The sequence below is a fragment of the Protopterus annectens genome, chromosome 3.part1 (assembly GCF_019279795.1).
Source record: "Protopterus annectens isolate FY-2018-M chromosome 3.part1, PAN1.0, whole genome shotgun sequence".
NCBI classification, from domain to species: domain Eukaryota; kingdom Metazoa; phylum Chordata; order Ceratodontiformes; family Protopteridae; genus Protopterus; species Protopterus annectens.
Window position 1 is genome coordinate 767880564 of NC_056732.1, and position 20311 is coordinate 767900874.

General features: G+C 37.5%; 1 protein-coding gene across 1 annotated transcript in view; it reads right to left on the minus strand.

Moving 5' to 3' along the window:
- The window catches only part of LOC122797720 (CUB and sushi domain-containing protein 3), a 5249173-nt gene that overhangs the window by 772904 nt on the left and 4455958 nt on the right, over positions 1–20311 (minus strand). Inside the window, exon 44 of the mRNA XM_044066251.1 lies at positions 14842–14987. Within this exon, the coding sequence (XP_043922186.1) occupies positions 14842–14987 (146 nt within the window). The remainder of the gene's footprint in view (positions 1–14841; positions 14988–20311) is intronic.

Here is a 20311-nt window from a genome sequence, read left to right on the forward strand (position 1 = left end):
GTAGGACAAATTATCCTTTCTGTAAACAACAGAAAAAAATTAAGGCTATAACAGGCTGGAGAAAATGATTTGAGAGATTGTCAGTTGAACATTTGCTAGCTCAAAGCCTCCCTACATCTTCCTGCCAGTGACTTCAATTACTTTGTCAGACAGTATAAAACATCAGTATAAGCATTCACATTCTGCCAGTTTTGATCATAAAAAGAATATTACATTTTTTTCAGGGACATTGCCTATCTATGATGAATCGTTAAAGCCCAGATGAACCAGTAGTGACCAGGACTTTTTTTAAGTACGAGACAGGCAGCGATGCATGAAGTGGTACTGAGAGGGCAGAGCAGCAACTTTGAAGGAGCATGCTCCCCATCGCCTGGAACACTGGTACTAACTGGTACCTTCTGATACAAACCAGGCACACATCAGGATTCAGTGAGGGACTTTATAAGCATATGCAACAGATGCACTTCCTGTCAAAGACTAGATGTAACTAGAATGTGGGACTCAGTAAAGAAATATGCATTACCTGTGGAAATCATAGACTTCTCAGTCCTAGTCTGCTTTTTTTTGATCTCTTTAGGCATTCTGATGCAATAAATAAGATATGCTGAAATAATATGAATGGTGTCAAGAAGAAGAAAAATCCTAACCTGAACATTAGTCTGCGTGTAATATTCTATTAATGATTATGCCAAGAAAATACACATAAATGATCATAGGATAAAGTGAATTAGTGCCTGGTTATAATCTTAACTAATTGTATAATGGAAAATGCAGCTATAATAACAAATTAATGTGCTGATTTGGAACAGATTTAAAAACATGCAGTGGACATTTTAGTCTTGCAGATAGCATATGTTGGAGTTAATGTAACTCCAAAATAAGTACATGTAGATTACTTGAAGTAAAACAGGTAACATCAATTTTGTGAAGATTAATTAAGGTGAACACATCATAGATAGTTGCTTTTCTAAAACAAGAGTCCAAAGAGTAAAGTAATATATTTTGTGCAAAATTAAATAAAGCAGGGGTGTGTGTGTGTGCATGTGCGTGTGTGTATGTGTATGTGTGTGTGCGTGCATGTGTGTGCGTGTGTGCGTGTCTGTATGTCTGTGCGTCTGTGTGTGTGCATGTGCATGTGTGTGTATATGTGTGTGTGTGTGTGTGTCTGTGTGTGTGCGTGTGTGTGTGTGTGTGTGTGTGTGTGTGTGTGTGTGTGTGTGTGTGTGTGTGTGTGTGTGTGTGTGTGTGCGTGTGCACGCACGTGCACTTTAAATCAGCCTGGATGGAGAGGGATTACATGTGAGAATGTGTTACTCCTACATGTAGAGTAACTAGGACAGTAAGTAAAGTTGCAGAGGTCAGTTCCAGCTTAAAGATGACAGGAAGAGATTTAACAGTTTGCTGAAACAGAAGTACAAAATGATTAAAATTACAGCAGGAAACAAAGATTCAGTAATATGAACATTCTACAAAATCTGCAATAAAAGTTACAGACTGAATACTTTGCACAGGAAAGAGTGAAAAGCTTCATCCCGTTTTAGTAATGGGTTGGAAGAGAACATGCAAATGGGATATAAGTATTCCAGAACTGGTGGGAAAAGGTGATATGGTAAATATAACAGTGCAAAAAAGTACAGCAGATATTCACCTGTAAAGACCTCTCCAAATATACTTTAATTAGAAAAACATAAAACAAGCTTACATAAGTAAAATGAAATAGAACAGCTGACTGTGAATGATGGAAAGCTCTGTCCACCTACTGGAAAAAAAATGAGGAAAGAATACAAGATGAAAAATAATAATAATATAACCAGGATCACCAAGTACATCAAAAGTGAAATATATTCGTGGAGGAATGAACAGAAAAGGAAGAGTATGAACAGGCAATCTACAAGAAGTGAAAACATGACTGTTCCCCGCTATGAATATATGTACTAAAGACAAGGACAGACTATTTTATTCAAGTTTACGTTTGTTTAATTACTAATCCTAAGCAATAACGTATAACAGTGGGATAAATATGTACATATATGCATACACTTGTACCCATCCATATATACAAACACACACACACACACAGACACACACACACACACACACACACACACACACACACACACACACACACACACACACACACACACACACACACACATATATATATATATATATAGAGAGAGAGAGAGAGATTAAGCTGTCCTAGTACACTCCAAGTAATAATGTTTCACAAAATAAAAATAATTATCAAGTAATAATTTTTCACAAAATCCAAGGGTTATAAAGTGATTATAAAATGCAAGCTAACACACTGCAGACTGAAATATGTTGACTCAAAAGAGTACAACTTGTAAATACAAATCTAAACTGAGCACATTAAGCAAGTTGATAAGGGTATTTTTCCAACTGTGTTCTCCACAGTCAGAAGACCAAAAAAAACTTCTTCCAGTTAAAATTTAATTTGTTGAAGTTACTATCTATTCTAGCTGCAGTCAAATATGTTAGTTATTTCTTAAGAAAATGATAGTTCGTAGTGCTTGAACACGTTAGCAAAATATTTACATCAAGAAAGTCCAAATCTCTAGAGTCCTACATAGTTCATATTGCAGACATCTAATTCCTGGACACTCTGTGTATCTAAGAGAGTTGTCACTGACTGATGAACTAGCATTAGCAATAAAATACAACTGACAAATGTGCAAACTGCATATACTGCATATTAAACTCCATGTTCAGCTAAACTAAATGATGATGGAGTACAATCAGAAAGTGAGAAAAAATGATAAAGTCAAAGAAGTATTATAGCAAAACAAGAAATCAACCCCCCACTCATAAAATGTCTCATAATCAATTAGTGTACCATATCAAACCTGAAACACCCAACAGCAGATGTACTATCTGCTTAAAGTGGGACTAAAACTTGGATGACAGGAACAGGGATAATCTTAAGGAAATGAACCAAGATCTGTTCATTGTTAGCCAAATCTTTCTATCTTGGCCTGTGTTTGCAAACAGAAAAGGCTAGCAGCTAGACTAAGTGTGCCTTTGTGTGTGTGTGTGTGTGTGTGTGTGTGTGTGTGTGTGTGTGTGTGTGTGTGTGTGTGTGTGTGTGCTGGATGAGGGGAAAAATAATATTTTCTTTGTGTATCCAGCAGCACAGACATTTATTGTAACAAAAATTAGATGCAAGCAAATACATTTTGGCAGAAATGAACAACAATCAGTACTTATGAGAATAGTAATAGCTAATTCTTTTGCCATGTCACAGTACCCAAATGAACTACAATAATGTGTCAATATGATGATACGTATGACACAATCAAAGTGATAATAAAAGAAGAGGCTGTAATGAAGGAATTAAGTATATACATCAGCGTTGTTCTCTACAACTCATTTTTTAAAGTGATGGCAGCCATTGAGGTGTTAGTCATGGACCTGTCTTTATATTACTAATGACATCATGAAAGATATGTTTTGTATTAAAATATATTTTATTTTGCCAGGGATCAGTGCATTTAAACTCCTACTATCAGTAGCACTTTTATCCACCTGCTAATGAGCTTCAAGATGTTATCAAGCAACTACATTTTCATTGCTCTATTTTGCATTTTTTTGTTTTTTTATGTTGATTAACATAATGAATAAATTAAGCAAATGTAAAAGTTTATCAGGCTCTCTGCATGTTTTCATTTAATACTTTTGAGCAGTCTTCTAAGCGCTGCTCTTTTAAATTATTAATGCATATATTACTTTATCTCATAAATTACCAAATAAACAAATGAATGTTCTTAATATTTCTGTTTCTATGCATTCCAGCATTTCAATTGTTTTATAGTTTGTAGCTTTAAAAGGGGTGTCATTTTAAATTCTGTTTCACAGTAGTTGTAAATTGAGTTCTTGTGTTAATATTCAGGTTGTTATGCTAACATTAAGTAATTTTATGGTACCTGACAAACTCTGACATCTTAAGCACCCTGCACTGTGCTGTGAAAACAGCTGTGTAATTTTATTTCTATAACCTTGAATATGCATTATCAAGTGCCTCACAGTCAAGCATGCCTGACTGTTACTGACATGACTTCTGAAATATAATTGTTCTATGTTCAAAACACTTCTCAGACACCATGCATGGCCCATGACTAATTGCTGTGTACGTTTTCTTTCTTGAACCAAGGAGGTGTGTACTCCATACACAAGTACCAGGCAGTGCGACATTTTACAGAGAAATTAAAGAATGATAACAGTTATATATTCATATTTTGATCAAAAATGCGTTATATCTTCCTCAATGCACTAGACACACAGGAACTTTCTGTGCCATCTAATTTTGTCAAAAGCACTTTCAGGCACAAAAGCACCCCGCAACTGTTGTTGTTATACTGACAGATCCATTACTTAACATTGATAATATTGCGCATAATCAAATCTATAGCCACATTTGCTAATGTTTCCATCAGCATGGTATTATTGTTTATTCTTCATACACATACAAAATACCCCAGTAATACACACTTTATGAGATTAATACATAATAATCACTCTATTTTTTACATAATTACAATAGCGGAAACATCACAGTTCCTGGTTCACATATGACTATTATGTCATTTTCTTAGGGTAATCAATCGCATGCATGCAAAAAGCCACGGTGGTACAGCGGTAGCATTGTTGCCTTCACAGCAACAGGTTCTCCTGTTCGATTCTCGGCTGGAGTGCCTTTTGTGTGGAATCTGCATGACCTCCCTGCAGTCGAGTGGCCTCCGAAAGACATGTGTGAATGGGCGTGCCTTTGCTGAAGGTTGGGCGTCGGGCTGGCAACTCGACACCATAAAAATCAACTGCCAATCATTAGCTGAAGCTCCAGTTGGTAGCCTCGGGTACAGATATATAAATCCACTGCTGTGCCTTCATTTTTGTGTCAGTACTGATGGTCATAATGTAAAACTGCAGGAAGCGCTGTTCACTTTGTCAGTTCAGCTTAATCAAGATACTTGCAAACATGCTGGTGTAGACATATAGTTCATGGTACAGGCCAAAACCCTCCTTGCAGACGTGGGCATTGATGCCATTCATAACACTGGCAGTTCTATATACCATTTATTTATTTATATGCATTTGTCAGCTGGGAATGCTGATCTGGGAGTTCCCACTTTCAGTGGAGTTCCAGGGAGAAGAAAATATTCAAGTAATAAAACAATTATTGAAATATAGTATATATACAACAAATTCATACAAGTCATATTACAATTCCAAACACAAAGGAATTGTGTTTAAATGTAAGGATATCACTGACCCCCTTTAATCATCCCTCATTAGGCTACTCATTGAATATAATGTCCCTTTGGCATATATCTTTCTGAAACATGCAACAACTAGAACACCCACAGAGATACCTTACTAAAAGAATACAAGGCCTAAACAACATGTCTTACATAGACCAACTCAAAGCCCTGTTACTATACTTGTATCCTACAGACTTCTAAGAGGTGACTTGTGTCTGTCATACAGGGCATCCTCCGACCTATTACTGATGCATTTACTGCTAAAAATGGCCCACAAGGGCAGCTAGCCTAGTACTTACCTATAAACCTATGAAACTATAAGAAGGAACAGAGTTTTGTGGTGAAATAAGTCATAATATTTCTATTCCTTAGATGTATGCTTAGTAAATTTTAAAAGGAAAGACAGAAACATCAAAAGTAGTAGTTATATCAGTGTTGTGCTTTCAGAATTTATGAAGCGTCAGGTTTAGAATGGAACTGTAGTCGAGAAATAATTAAGAATGAAGGAGGGGTATGAAATATTATATAATACTAATCAATATTTTTAATTAATGCAACTTTGTCTGGTTTATGTGTAAGTCATCTTTCAATTTTCACCTGAAGGATTTTTTTTAAATTCATCTTATGCTTTGTGGCATTTTGTTCCATAGTTTACATATGAATATAAAAAATCTGAAATTGCCAGATCTGCTCTTTGGATGATGATATATTGATTACCAATTCTGCTAATTCAATGAACTCTCAAGAAAAGTGCCTCAATAAAATGATCTCAGTAACAGTTGAGCAGTTAAGGCAATATAAGCATTTGTTAGCAAAGGATAGGCGGACTAAGGCAAGTTAGTGACACAATTCTAAACAGTAAGGATTCCTGAGTGACAAACAATAGGTTTTATCATGGTAACTGGAAGCATACTTTGATAACTTTTTTGCAGCTTTACTCATATTTGTGCTGAACAGTGGGTGAGATATCACATTTAGGAGATGGGAAAAGTAAATACGTAAAGAGAGGAGAGCGGAATTAGCTGTTGCAACCCTGGGAAAGTTATTTTGTAATATTCTGGCCTAGTTGTAGAGCATGCTAATTTCTGTGTTGCTTTTAATAATCTAATTTTTATATGATTGTCAGAATTTAATTTATTATTGAGAATGAATGCTAAGATCTTTGAAGAGATAACTTCTTCAATGACACTTGAGTCCTGGAAAGTAATAACGAATGGAGGCCTATCAAATTCATGGGTCGAAATACAGGAAGAGGAGGGAATAAAGGGAAGAATAGAAATATTTCTTTGGGGGGAACAATACTGATTTAGTATTTGTGGCACCCAGATACATGCCTGTGAAGGTAGGTGAAGGCTGCCAGCCTAGCCAGATAGAATTTTATAAATATTAATGTAAGCCACAGGCTTGTTCTCTTAAATGTGAAAAGACTGCATTGGATATTGAACTGCAAAAATGTAACAACAGTGCACTCTGCTGTAAGAAAGCTAATTCAAACATTTTATGACTTTCTTTGATGTCAAAATTCGGAGCCGATATGTCTAGAGGGAGTCAATCTGCCTGTTGTTTTAAGACCAGAGTTAATGGCTAGAATTTGCATGTATAAATGCCCTTTATTGCTCTGGTTTCTAACCAGGTGTAAAGAATGTAAATGTAGCTTCTGTTAGCCTGGGAAAACCAGAGAAGTGTGAAGAATGATGTCATGTGAAACAGCTCTGTGTTATCAATTTAAAGAGATAGAATCAGAGAGCTCAGAGTATTTTTGTCTTGATAACATCCAACATCACCAGCACTGCCTGTTTCTTTATGTAAGTTTATCTTAGAATTGTGTTTTCTCTTAAATATAGCTAGGAAATAGGAAGTTTAGACTAGTTTTGTTTTCTGTGATGTCAGAACTTTTATACAGTATTATTTTAAGTAACTCTCTGTGATCTCTGAACTCTTGACTAGCACTGTGTAATAAGAAGTATTGTCTTGTGTTTTTATTATTTATTATTAAGTATGTTTAAACCTTTCAACTGTGGCTGTTTTGTGTAGAGTTCATTTAAGCTCTATAGTACATTGCATGTATATAGTGATACTGTACCAAACACACTAATAAGCCTTGACTGTTCAGTCACACCATTTGAATAATAATATTACACAGTAATATTTGGACACACCTTTCAGAAGGGCCTTTGAGTAGCTGATATTAGTGGGTGGTGGCAGCTGGTACTACCTTTTAGTCTGGGCAGAAAAGGGGCACAACTGGAGAACCTGTGCCAGCCTTCCCCAGGAGGGTCTGTGTGGTTGTATATAACTCTTATCTCAAAGTGTGCGTGTGTGTATGTGTCAGCTACTTGGGCAGGGACATGAAGCACTGGTTAGACAGAAAGGATGCTGGAGGTTTTAGCTTACCCACTAGGCTGAGATCTGGACCCTATAGCTTTGCCAGTGGGGAGTCTTATTGGGAACCTGTAGAGAAAGGGAGAAACCAGTCCCAAACTGACTGTGAATTCTGTGAGCTCTTAAGGGAAACTGTACTTTGCTCTGTGTGTATTTATTATCTTTTCCCTATATGGATGCCCCTCATTAGTGTTAGTGGTGAGGACTGAGGCTCCTTGATTGCTGGGCCAGTGCACAGGTGTCACATATTAATCATTTGGCAGTGATGGGATATCCACACCACATATTAACTGGTTGGCAAATAATAATTGGCTTGCAGTGGTGTGGATAGAGTGAATTCCTGCAGCATGTGCACAGTGATCACTGAAGGTGTTTTGTACTCTAAATCAGCCATGCAGTGAATGCTCAGAGTTCAGATCACAATTGTTTTATTGCTTTTGTTAGCTTAGTTAGTCAGGGAGAGCAGGCAGCATGTCAGCAGAGGAGTACAGCAAGCTGACAAGGAGCTAGCTGGCTGAGATGTGCCAGGCTAGAGGACTGATGTACGGAAACTTGCCTAAGGCAGACATGATTGCAGCTTTGGTCACAGCTGCATCAGAAAACAGCAACCAGGAGGATGCTCAGACTGGCAGTGGAGATGTACCACCCTCAGTGAAAGGACAGCTCAACCTTTCTGCAGAGGACTTTAAAATCCATCTGGAGCTAAAGAGATTTGAGTTGGAGGCCAGGCATTTGGAAACAGAAGCAGCTGAGAGACTGAAAAATCTGCAGGCTGAGGAGAATGAAAAACTGCTACGCCCGGAAGTTGCAGAAAAGGAGAGGCAGAGGCAGCATGAGAGGGAGATGCTGACTCTTCACCAGATTCATGGAGGTAATGGGGAAGGGAGTAAATGGACCCCAGAAGCACAAAAGGTCAGTAAATTTTTTCCGCAGTTTAAAGAGGGGGATCATTTTGATAGTTTCATTCACATATTTGAGAGGGTATGTAAAGAGTATGATGTTGACCAAAGGCTCTGGGTACATTTCCTGACCCCTTTACTCTATGTAGCTGTAACTGTGTTGTCCAAAATGTCTGACGTTGACTGTTTTAATTCCAGTATGAAAAAATCTCTGCATGTACGGCAACTGCAAGGTCCCAAACCAAATGTAATCCAAAGCAGAAAACAGACCAGCAGACTGTGGCAAGAAACCAATATTTAATGTTATGTACTACAAGCACATAATAATACAAGAGAAAGAAACAGACTGGCTTTGGCTTAGTAAATCACATAGCCTTCATCAGTGTATAGAACATGAATGAACTCCTTAAAAAGTCAGAAATAACAACATGTGACTGATTAAAGGTGCTCATTTAGTCCAGGTGCAAACAAACCGCCCAGCTTAATAATCCATTTTTTCTCTTTTTTTTATCTTTTTTATTCAACATCTCATGCCAGCCAGACTTATTGAATCTCATGCCCAAAATTCAATCAATAATTATAAAGTTAAAAGAAGCATTTTTATGTACTATAGTGTGTTTATAGAGGGCATTGGTGATTCTTTGATGTTTTATATCACAAAAGTGCTCAGAAATCCTAAATTTCACCGGCCGGGATGTTTGCTCAATGTAGAAAGCTGAACAATTGCAGGTAGCCAAGTATATCACCCAATCTGCCTGATAAACCCGATGACCTTTAGCTTATTAGACTGCTGTGAAGCAAACAAAAAATAAGGTAGACTAGTTAGCATCTATAGTGATAGCATGAAACGCAAACACCTTAAAAATTCCAATATTGTTCCAAACCAATAAGTGTAGAACTCAATATTGAATATACTTAGTCGAACAGGCCCCAAACTACATTGAACATATATAACAATATCCCAGCTGTTATGGACAAAAGGACTAACTGTTGTCCCCAAAGTTACAAAATTACTTATTATTCCTCCATAAATGGTAGAATATACAATCCACACAATGTGATGACAATTGCCCCTTCAGTTAGTGTGGAAAGGAAAAAAACCTGCTTGCTATTATAACAGTGTCCTGTCTTAATAACCCGAGACAAGCAGGAGTATAAACCATTGCACACCAGAAAAAAATTGTAGCTCAAAACTAATACAGCTTGGTCAGGTCCTAACAATGCCCCAATTTCAAAGCAGATCATTAAGCAATAAGAGCGGCATCAAAGGAAGCACTTGTATAGAGACGGGCAATGTTCGTTATATAACAAAAGTTCAAATTACTGTGAAAAAAGCAATAGCTATTTCCCCAAAAGTTTACCCAATAATTATTATTCCTCCATAAATGGTAAGCTATACAATCCACACAATGTGATGACAATTGACCCTTCAGTTAGTGTGGAAAGGAATAAAACTGCTTGCTATTATAACAGTGTCTTGTTTTGATAACCCGAGATAAACAGGAGTATAAACCTTCGAACACCAGAATAATAAAAAGGTTTTTGCTCAAAACTAATACAGCTTGGTCAGGTCCTAACAATGCCCCAATTTCAAAGCAGATCATTAAATAATAAGAGAGGCATCAAAAACAGCACTTGCATAGAAACAGACAGTGTTTGTTATATAACAAAAGTTCAAATTACTGTGAAAAAGGCAATAAATATTTCCCCAAAGATTACCCAATTGGTTATTGTCCTTTCGTGATAAGCATACTGTATAGTCCACACAACTCTAATAGACATTTCCCTTCAGTTGTAACAAATAGTAAAATACCATTAGTTCAAAATCCATTAGCAGTATAAAAGCTGCTGGTAAGTAAAGCTGTGTCCTGTCCTGAATTCGAAAAAGCCGAGGGCAAATCTAAGTATATCCAGTCGCATACAAGGCGATGTACAAAGTATGTTCCACCAGGCTGAAACAGCTCCATTCTGTCCAAAATACGCTTCACTGTCAAAAACGGATTACCGGCTGAGACGTAAAGCACCAGTAAACAGAGAATTCCCCAATTATAAATGATACTCACTAGATTAAAAGATCAGTATGTAAAAAAACGAACACCAGGCATGTCCCAAAACACTATGAACACTTGAAATCCAAAACTGTAAGGCTTCCACGAAATATACGATCACCAAAGCACACTAGCATCAGATAACACCCAAACCATTATAGTGAAGTGGCGTATGTTGCCAAAACATCCCAAACAGGCAAGCACACAAACCATAGTAGATAGAAACCTCATATCCTCTTGGCAAAAGCAATAACAGACACCAAATGAAAACCAAAGTTGACAAGAACTGATTCCAAAATGTGTTCAATGCCCTATAAGCCAAAGGCCAACCGAAGGGAAGAGAAGCAATTCCAGTGTGAAAAAATCTCTGCATGTACGGCAACTGCAAGGTTCCAAACCAAACGTAATCCAAAGCAGAAAATAGACCAGCAGACTGTGGCAAGAAACCAATATTTAATGTTATGTACTACAAGCACATAATAATACAGGAGAAAGAAACAGACCAGTTTTGGCTTAGTAAATCACATAGCCTTCATCAGTGTATAGAACATGAATGAACTAACTCCTTAAATAGTCAGAAATAACAACATGTGACTGATTAAAGGTGCTCATTTAGTCCAGGTGCAAACAAACCGCCCAGCTTAATAATCCATTTTTTCTCTTTTTTAATCAACATCTTATGCCAGCCTGACTTACTGGATCTCATGCCCAAAATTCGATCAATAATTATAAAGTTAAAAAAGCATTTTTATGTACTATAGTGTGTTTATACAGGGCATTGGTTATTCTTTGATGTTTTATATCACAAAAGTGCTCAGAAATCCTAAATTTCACTGGCCAGGATGTTTGCCCAATATAGAAAGCTGATCAATTGCAGGTAGCCAAGTATATCACCCAATCTGTATGGCAATTAGCAAGCCAAAAGATATTGCCAATGTACTGGCCGACAGATTCAGCACCAGCTTTACCCCTATCTCCCCGAACACAGGGCCAATTACAACACCAGTAGATTGCCAGGCACCCAGTATTACTTCTACACAGGTTAAAACAGCACTGTCCAAGGCTAAGAATACATCTTCCATGGGACCTGACAATATCCCTGGCTGTGTTCTACATGAACTACAGAGTAAACTGGCAACTCACCTGTGTGTCCTGTTCAATCACAGCCTCACTTCAGGCTTTGTCCCTACTGAATGGCACACTGCTACAGTCATCCTTCTCCACAAAGGAGGAGTGATTACAGACCCTAGGAATGATCACCCCATTAGCCTGACAAGTCTGATATGCAAAGCTATGGAACACATCATCATGGACCTAATAAACAAGGATATAGGGAATCTCCAAACTCTGGATCCCACAAAGATTGGTTTTGTGAAGGGTAGATCATGCCTGCTCAACCTGGTAGACTTCTTTGAGTCAGTCACCAGAGTTGTGGATGAAGGCAAGGTGGTTCATACAGCCTACCTCAATCTGGCCAAAGCCTTTGATACCATTCCCCACTCAGGAATCATAGAAAAACTCACTAAGCTAGGCATCAACCCCTATATCACTAGGTGGGTTACAAACTGGCTCAGAGATAGAACCCACAGTGTGAAAGTAGGTGACTCCAACTCTGACTGCCGACTGGTCACGAGTGGAGTCCCACAGGGTTCGGTCCTGGGTCCTCTCTTATTTGGCATCTACTTCTCTGAAGTCCAGGCCAATACGAAGGGACTCTGGCTGACAAAAGTTTGCAGATGATTGCAAGTTGGAAGCCATAATTAACTCCCCAAGTGATGTTGACATCCTACAGAGAGGCCTCACTGAGACCAATGACTGGTGTCAGAACCATGGCTTAAGCTCAATGCCAGAAAATGTGTCATCATCCCCTTTGGAAAAAACCCGGTTCCCATGAATTACCATATTAATGGTAGTCCACTGAACAGAGAAGGCGTCATAAGAGATCTGGGAACACATGTTGACAGCAACCGCTCTTTTGACCACCACATTGCCACTGTAGTCAGAAAGTCCTTCTATGTGGCACATCTCATTACTAATGGGTTTGCAGCCAGGAAGAAAGAGGTCATTGTCTCTCTCTACTCTTCCCTCATTAGGCCAATCATTGTGTACAATGCCCCATTTGGCATGTACCTCACTAGACACCTACAACAACTGGAGAGGCCACAAAATTACCTCACAAGGAGGATCCTAGGCCTTAAACACTTGTCCTATATGGACAGACTCAAAAAACTCCAACTATTCTCTGTCTCATATCGCCTACTTAGCGGCGATCTCGGCTTGACTTACAAAGCCATGTCTGACCCAGCTCTGTTAGAAATGCTACATCTAAAGAAATCCCACTCTCCACACTACACGCTCCAGAGACTTCAACCTCATTACCACAATCAACAAAACAAGCTGGAGGGACAAGATTGTAACCCAGAGACTGCCCATGCGATGGAATAGACTTCCCATACATGTCAAGTGGAGTGCCTCACTGGCCCTCTTCAAGAGAAATCTTGATGAGTGGATGGGAAATAGAAAATTCAGCTGGGGGATCACTCCAGTGGCTCTACTTGGCAGAGGCACTGGGAACTAAGGTAGGGTGGCACGATGTCAGGGTAATCCTATGGGCTATGCTTGTAAAGGCTCCAGGGCCATTAGCCTAGTGCACACCTATGAACACCTGTAAGTGGGAATGGAAATCATACCAAACACAGATACAAATCAGACTGCCACTGAGTGTGCTGAAATAAAAAGAAAGCATATAAAGAAAAGGATCAGATGAAAAGAAAAAAAAATGGAAAATTCATAAATATAGTGACAAGTACAGAGATCTCCTGGAACAACCTCATGGTGACCAAGATTTACACAGGAATGGCTAAGAAGAGATAAGGAGAAAGCAAAACATGAAAGGCTAATAATGGAGACCCATCATACTGGACTATGTACACATTGGTTTACAAAATTAATTGAAAAGCTGGGAGACGCAGACAAATGCAGGTTCTGTAAAAAATAACTGGAAACAGTTGCACATGTTGTAGCTGGGTACGCTACACTCATGTCAGAGGGTGTGTAAACTGAAAGGCACAATAATGCACCAAGATTGTTTCACTGAGAATTGTGCAAACACTACTTATAATGAAAGTACCTAAGAAGCATTAGAAACATGAACCACAAGGATTATAGAGAAAGATGAAGTGGATATAGTGTAACTCATTACCAACAGTTCAAAAAACAGAGGGAAGAAAACCAAATACAGCAGTCCATTGAATAAGGAACAAAAGTAGCACTGGTCATTGAAATGGCTACACTTCAGTGATTACAATGTCTTGTGTACAGACAAAAACAAAGTCAGAAAATACCAGGATTTGCAGAAAGAAATGAGAGCAATGTGGAAGAAAGATACTAAGACAGTTCCACTAGTGGGAGGAGCAACAGGTTTAATGAAAAGAATTTAAAGTCCCAATTGGATATGCTACTGATACATGTAACGTCACATGAATTATATTTATTTTATACTTCTAGTAGTACAGCCCAGTGTCAGTTTCAAAATTAGGTAGTTTATGTACAATATCTAGTTGACAGTGCTTCGTAACAGATGATATGGGCCATTTGTAGAAGCAATTAACACAGAATATAGTAGTTTGTGCACTACAGACAATCATAGGATATTGGGGTACATGTACTATATGCTTTTTTTCCAAAAGATACTTGTTGTACTATTACGAAATATACATTGTAGTTGCAAGAATACTGAACAGGGCCATCCCTAGCAGTAAACTCAAGCACACAAAAAAATCTGCTTTCTGCAACACAAACAGTATGCTGCATAGGTGTTTATGGTAAGGGGATAATTCCCATCTCATTTAGATTCTTACTTCATATGGTATATAAAGAGGTATGAGTCTCTTTGGTAGAGAATATCAATATAGTTCTACATTTCCCATGCATTAAACTTAGCCATAAATTTACAGTGGGTAAGAAGGTATCAACAATGCAACAGAGATCAACACTGAGGCAGATAGTTCAGGATGCTCTTCAAAGAAGCATCAATACACACACACAGGCACACACAGATATATATATATATATATATATATATATATATATATATATATATATATATATATATATATATATAATAACACTGATCCTGTAAATCAATATCTCATTATAAGTAAGTATTTGGAAATTGTATGAAAACACCACTGGGATATTTATAATATATTGTTTTTAGCCTGTCATACTAACCATGATAACTGAGAACAAAAAAGCCACTTGTGGAGAAGTCACTGTGAAATTTTATTAATACTTGATTGGATGTGCTGTAAACCGACTCCAGGGCGGTGTTTCCACTGAACATTCCAATTGGAGGAGAAGCTTGATCTGGACCATCCCTGCAAAACAAAAAAAAAAAAAAAAAAGATTGAGTGCAATGTCATGGGATTCATTTGCTGTACAATACAAACAGGATTCCTTTAACTGATAAATGTTCATAAATGTTGTCATCACTGAGAATGTAATGAAATCTGCAACCTTACCTACATGCATTTTACAACAAATAATTGTGAATTTATAGTTACACTTCTCTAAAATATTCTCTTTGTACAGAAACACAAAACAATAGCAGACAAGTTTATGAAATTAAATCATGTATTGACTTGTGTATGGTCATGGTTTATATGATTCATTTATACAAAAAGTCCGAAAGAACTTAATGTCAAGATTAATTTTTGATGGCAAGTGTGCACAAATTATTTTAGAATGGCCAACGTTTAAAACTGTGAGAACAACACATTTTAATGAATTTGTATAAAAATGGAAGGCAATTAATCATAACTGCAAAATAATGATATTCAGGTAATGACTCCTACATTGTAAGTGAAGATCAGAGCTCATCAGGGAAAGCAGCTGCAGCTGCCAAAAAGCTGTTCTCAGTTCTTGTATAACAGTTTTGTAACATCAGTGCATTTACAATCTCAAAATAAAAATTGTCAGTTCCATAGTGATTTTGTTTGAATTTTGCTTTTCAAAATAAATGACTTTACTGGTAAAAGACATGCATTTCTATATGAGACTCCGGTAAACACTTGTGCATGCAGGAGAAGAAATGTCTGAATGCCAAGTTAGAAATGCTTGCAGAAATTATTGGTCAAATGTTGCCTGGATCTGAAGTGCACCAAATAGAATAAGTGACTGTTACTCCAGTGTCTAGGGTTCAGTCAGCAGCCCTGGTACTGAAAGGTCCAGGTAAGGAGAGGAAAAGGTTAAAGGCTGTAGCCTGCTTGATTCTTCTAGGGTATGTGATTGGATATTTTGTACTCAGGGCACACTGGATGTTGTGAAATCTCAGGGAGGGACTAGGGAAACCACTGCTCATACTGTATGGAAAAGGGAAGGTTTGCTTGGAGACAGCACCCTTTTACAAAGTGATGGGATATCCTCTGCAGATAACCCACTGCATGATTCTCCCTGGCACCTCATCAGGTGTGCACAGCTATGGTTGAGGAGAATAATAAATAAATAATTAAAAATCTTCAATCACCCATGAACACGGTTTATATGAGGATCCCTCCCATCTGACCCATATACCGGTGATGGGGAACTGATGGCCAAATTGACTAGAAAGGGCTGATGTCTGACAGACAGTAGGAGCAAAAAGTTAAAAAAAACTGAAACTATTTGACAATATAAGTAGAGTAGTACAATATAAACAGCATGTAATGCTCAACTCAAAGTAACATGCAGAGTGTATTGCCGAATTAGATGAACATGCCATGAATGCATAAATTCACACAGCCATCAAAGTAAAATGGCAGATTCTTTTAGCAGGCAGCTTGCTAGCCAAAAAAAAGGGAAGGGAATCTGTAATGAGTATCAGTCTGCTCTCTCTCTCTTTATATATATATATATATATATATATATATATATATATATATATATATATATATATATATAGCCTATCTTTTCTGACTGCAAGGAAAATGCAGGATTACAATAAACCCAGAATTAAACTACATTAAATTTCTTGTGTAGATTACTTTCAAAGAAGTTCTGACAACAATACTGTCGATATTTCTGTAAGACTTACAGTATGGAATTAAAAATATTTTGCTGTATACTACAATAATACCTCAGAAATATACCATAAAAAAGTCCAATATTTTATGGTGTCTACTCTCAAATAATTACATTTTGTAGCTTACTTTAAAATAAGGCATGCATATATATGTACTACTACTAATTACATATTACACATACAAACTCCAAGACTGTACAATCCCCATGGAAATAGAATGCTCCCCTACCCGTGCATTGTCAGGCTAGCACAAATGTCGACCAAAAGATACTGACCAGATGTCGAAGTAGCAGTACATTCAATTGTGGCTGTGACTCACACAGGTTATCTATTATATTCTCGAAAGCCGACAATGTTGAATCTAACATTGTCGACAATTGAATAGCGAAAGTGCAGAATGTCGAATAGGTGAATGGAAATCTTTGTAAGGGGATTTCCATTTATTTCAATGTAGTGCAGTCTCGCAGTTGGTATATTTAAGTAATGGGGGGTGTGGGGGGCTTGCCCCCCTGCCTGTACCCTTTAGATTTTCTTTTTTTTTTTTAATTATTTTTTATGAACATTCAAAATTTTAATGGTTCGATCATTAAAGGTCGACCTTTAGTGATTCGAACCATTAAACTTTCAATGTACTAATATAGCCCCACACACACACACATGCACACACACACACACACACACATATATATATATATATATATATATATATATATATGTGTGGATCTATCTTACAACGTCGACAAGTCAAAACGCTGAAAACGAAATCACCGACACCACATAACCGACATTTCACAAACACGAAACCTCACATGCCCGACACACCATAATCCCGACAAGCAACAAACAAAATAAATCCCCGGTCCAAAAAGCACACACACAACACAAGCACACCAAAATCCTTACAAACCAACACTAAACCTCACATACACAACTACCTACAACCTTAACCCAAACCCTAACCCTAAGGTCCGCCACTATCGCACACTCACCTAACCCGCCCTAACCTAACTCACTTAACCCCTAACCCACAAACTATCACAGTCGCACACTTACCTAGCCTAACCCTAACTCACTTAACCCCCCCTAACCCACAAACTATCACAGTCGACACTTACCTAGCCCGGCCTAACCCTAACTCACTTAACCGCTAACCCACAAACTATCACAGTCGACACTTACCTAGCTCCCTAACCCTAACTCACTTAACCCGCTAACCCACAAACTATCACAGTCGACACTTACCTTACTCGCACCCTAACGTCCGTCACTACCGTGATACATCCACAGCCTTTTCCCATGTCGATGTTCTCAGCGCCGGGTTTTGATCCGTCGGTCTTCTCCTTGATCTTCTGGCCGGTGTTCTCGCTTGCATGCGTTCTGACTTGTCGACGTAGTCAGATAGACCCATATGTGTATATATATATATATATATATATATATATATATACACACACACACACACACACACACACACACACACACACACACACACATACACACACACACACATATATATATATATATATATATATATATATATATATATATATATATATATATACATACACATACACACACACACACACACACACACACACACACACACACACACACACACATACACGCATACCTGCAAAGTCATATATTAACTACATCTCTGAATCACTTATAAATTAATTCATCTGGTATATTAGCACAGAGAGTACCTGAATGAAAACATTAATAAGATTTTGATTACAATATTACAGCATAAATATGCAATATTAAAGTAATATATGGAATTTCAGGAAAAGTGGGGATTTTAAGACCAAGTAGTAATTAACATATCATTTTAGCTTAAACTGTGGAAGGCATTAGGCCCAGTTTCAAAAGATTTGTTCTCGATGTAAATGACGTACCCCTGGTTCACTGATAGATCTTATAATAGCGTAAGTCATTTACATCAGGTACAAGTCTTTTGAAATCTGTCCCATTGATTGACACATATAAGTGCTACTGAATAAATTACTTACATTTAAAATGTCTTTCTGAAGTCCTTATATTGTATTTATTCTACAGTTGGACAAGTTGTAGGAAAAGAATACAATATGACAGCTGGATAATCTCATGTTCTCATTTTCAGGCAGGAGTATTCATATAAATATATTTTGCCTCACATTTTCTTAAAGGGAATACATCGATATTATTTAAACATCAAATGTGTATTCCAATCTTGCTTTATTAAAGTAAAATATATTTTCTTTACATGGTTTATTTTGTTTATATTTATTTATTTTGTTTTTATTTACATGAACAATTTAATTAGCATATGCAGATGTATGCATATGGCAATGAAAATTCCAAAACTACAAAGTTCATAAGTTCATAGTTTCATAGGTAAATACTATGCCAGCTGCCCCTGTAGGCCATTTTAAGCCTAGTTAAGTTTCCTTTTGGTGGTTGAATTAATCTATCCCATTTGTTGTTAGACTAGTCTTACCCATCTCACGATCAATAATTATATATTACCACTAGTGAGAATAACTAGAATCATGCCATAAATAATTTGAGGGTACCCAGGCTTGGAATGAAGCAATGCGGGGCTGTCTCTGTCCATTAGTAGTATAAGGGACAGTCCTGATGTAAATTTTCTTTTACCCATCCATCCAAGTTGTACATGAATATGAACAGCGATGAGCTTTGTTTTACATGGATGGGGAGACTTTTCCAGAGCACTGGTAGCCTCTTTGAGATATACCTGCCCCATCACCTTCAAACTGTTCTGTCGATGTTGCAGAAGAGCTTAAGATCACTAGAGAGAGTACTCCTGATGCCATCTGACTTACTAATATGCAATAAATCTATCCAGAGAATGCCTTGTATAGCAGACACAGGTCACCTCTAAGCATTTTGTAGGATACCGAGTATAGTGACAGGACTTTGAGTTGCCGCATGTAGTACATGTTCTTAGGCCTTTTACCCTTTTAGTAAGGTATCTCTGTTTTTCAGTAAAGTATTTTCGTTATTACAGTCATTTGCACATTGGATCTTTTAGCCCTTAGCCACAAAACAGATGCAGTAGAAAACAGCCTATCAATCTTTTTTGTTATCAGCACCATCATATTAAATAACATATTCACACATTCCTGTGAAGTAGCTCTTCTTCAACGCTGTGCAACAGAAACAAAATACGTACTACTTGGAACTAAAGGAGAAAAGACCAGGCAAATAGATTGTAAATACAGTCAAATATTTTTTTTATCCCAACTGATTACCACTTGATGTAATACTTATGCTATGGACTTCAAAACAGTCATTAGATGACCTCATAGCCACTTGGTTAAATTGTCCCTGTCCCCTTCAATAAACACACCGCACCAAGTGACATTTGATGAGCTTTATTGAACTTCCATAAACATAACTTTATTGAACAATATTTTAATTTATTGATCACCACATGAGCACCTATATAACCATTTACTAGGACAGCATAACCTCTCTCACCCTGGCCAAATAAGCAGTGTCCTCATGCCTGCTCACTTACTTTTAATTATCAAGTAGCACCCCATCACTCACTTTCATTCCCCAACTTATTGAATTAAACATCCAACACCAGAGGGGGAACAGAAGAGGGACAAACCTGCCCCTATTCTCTGCCTAACC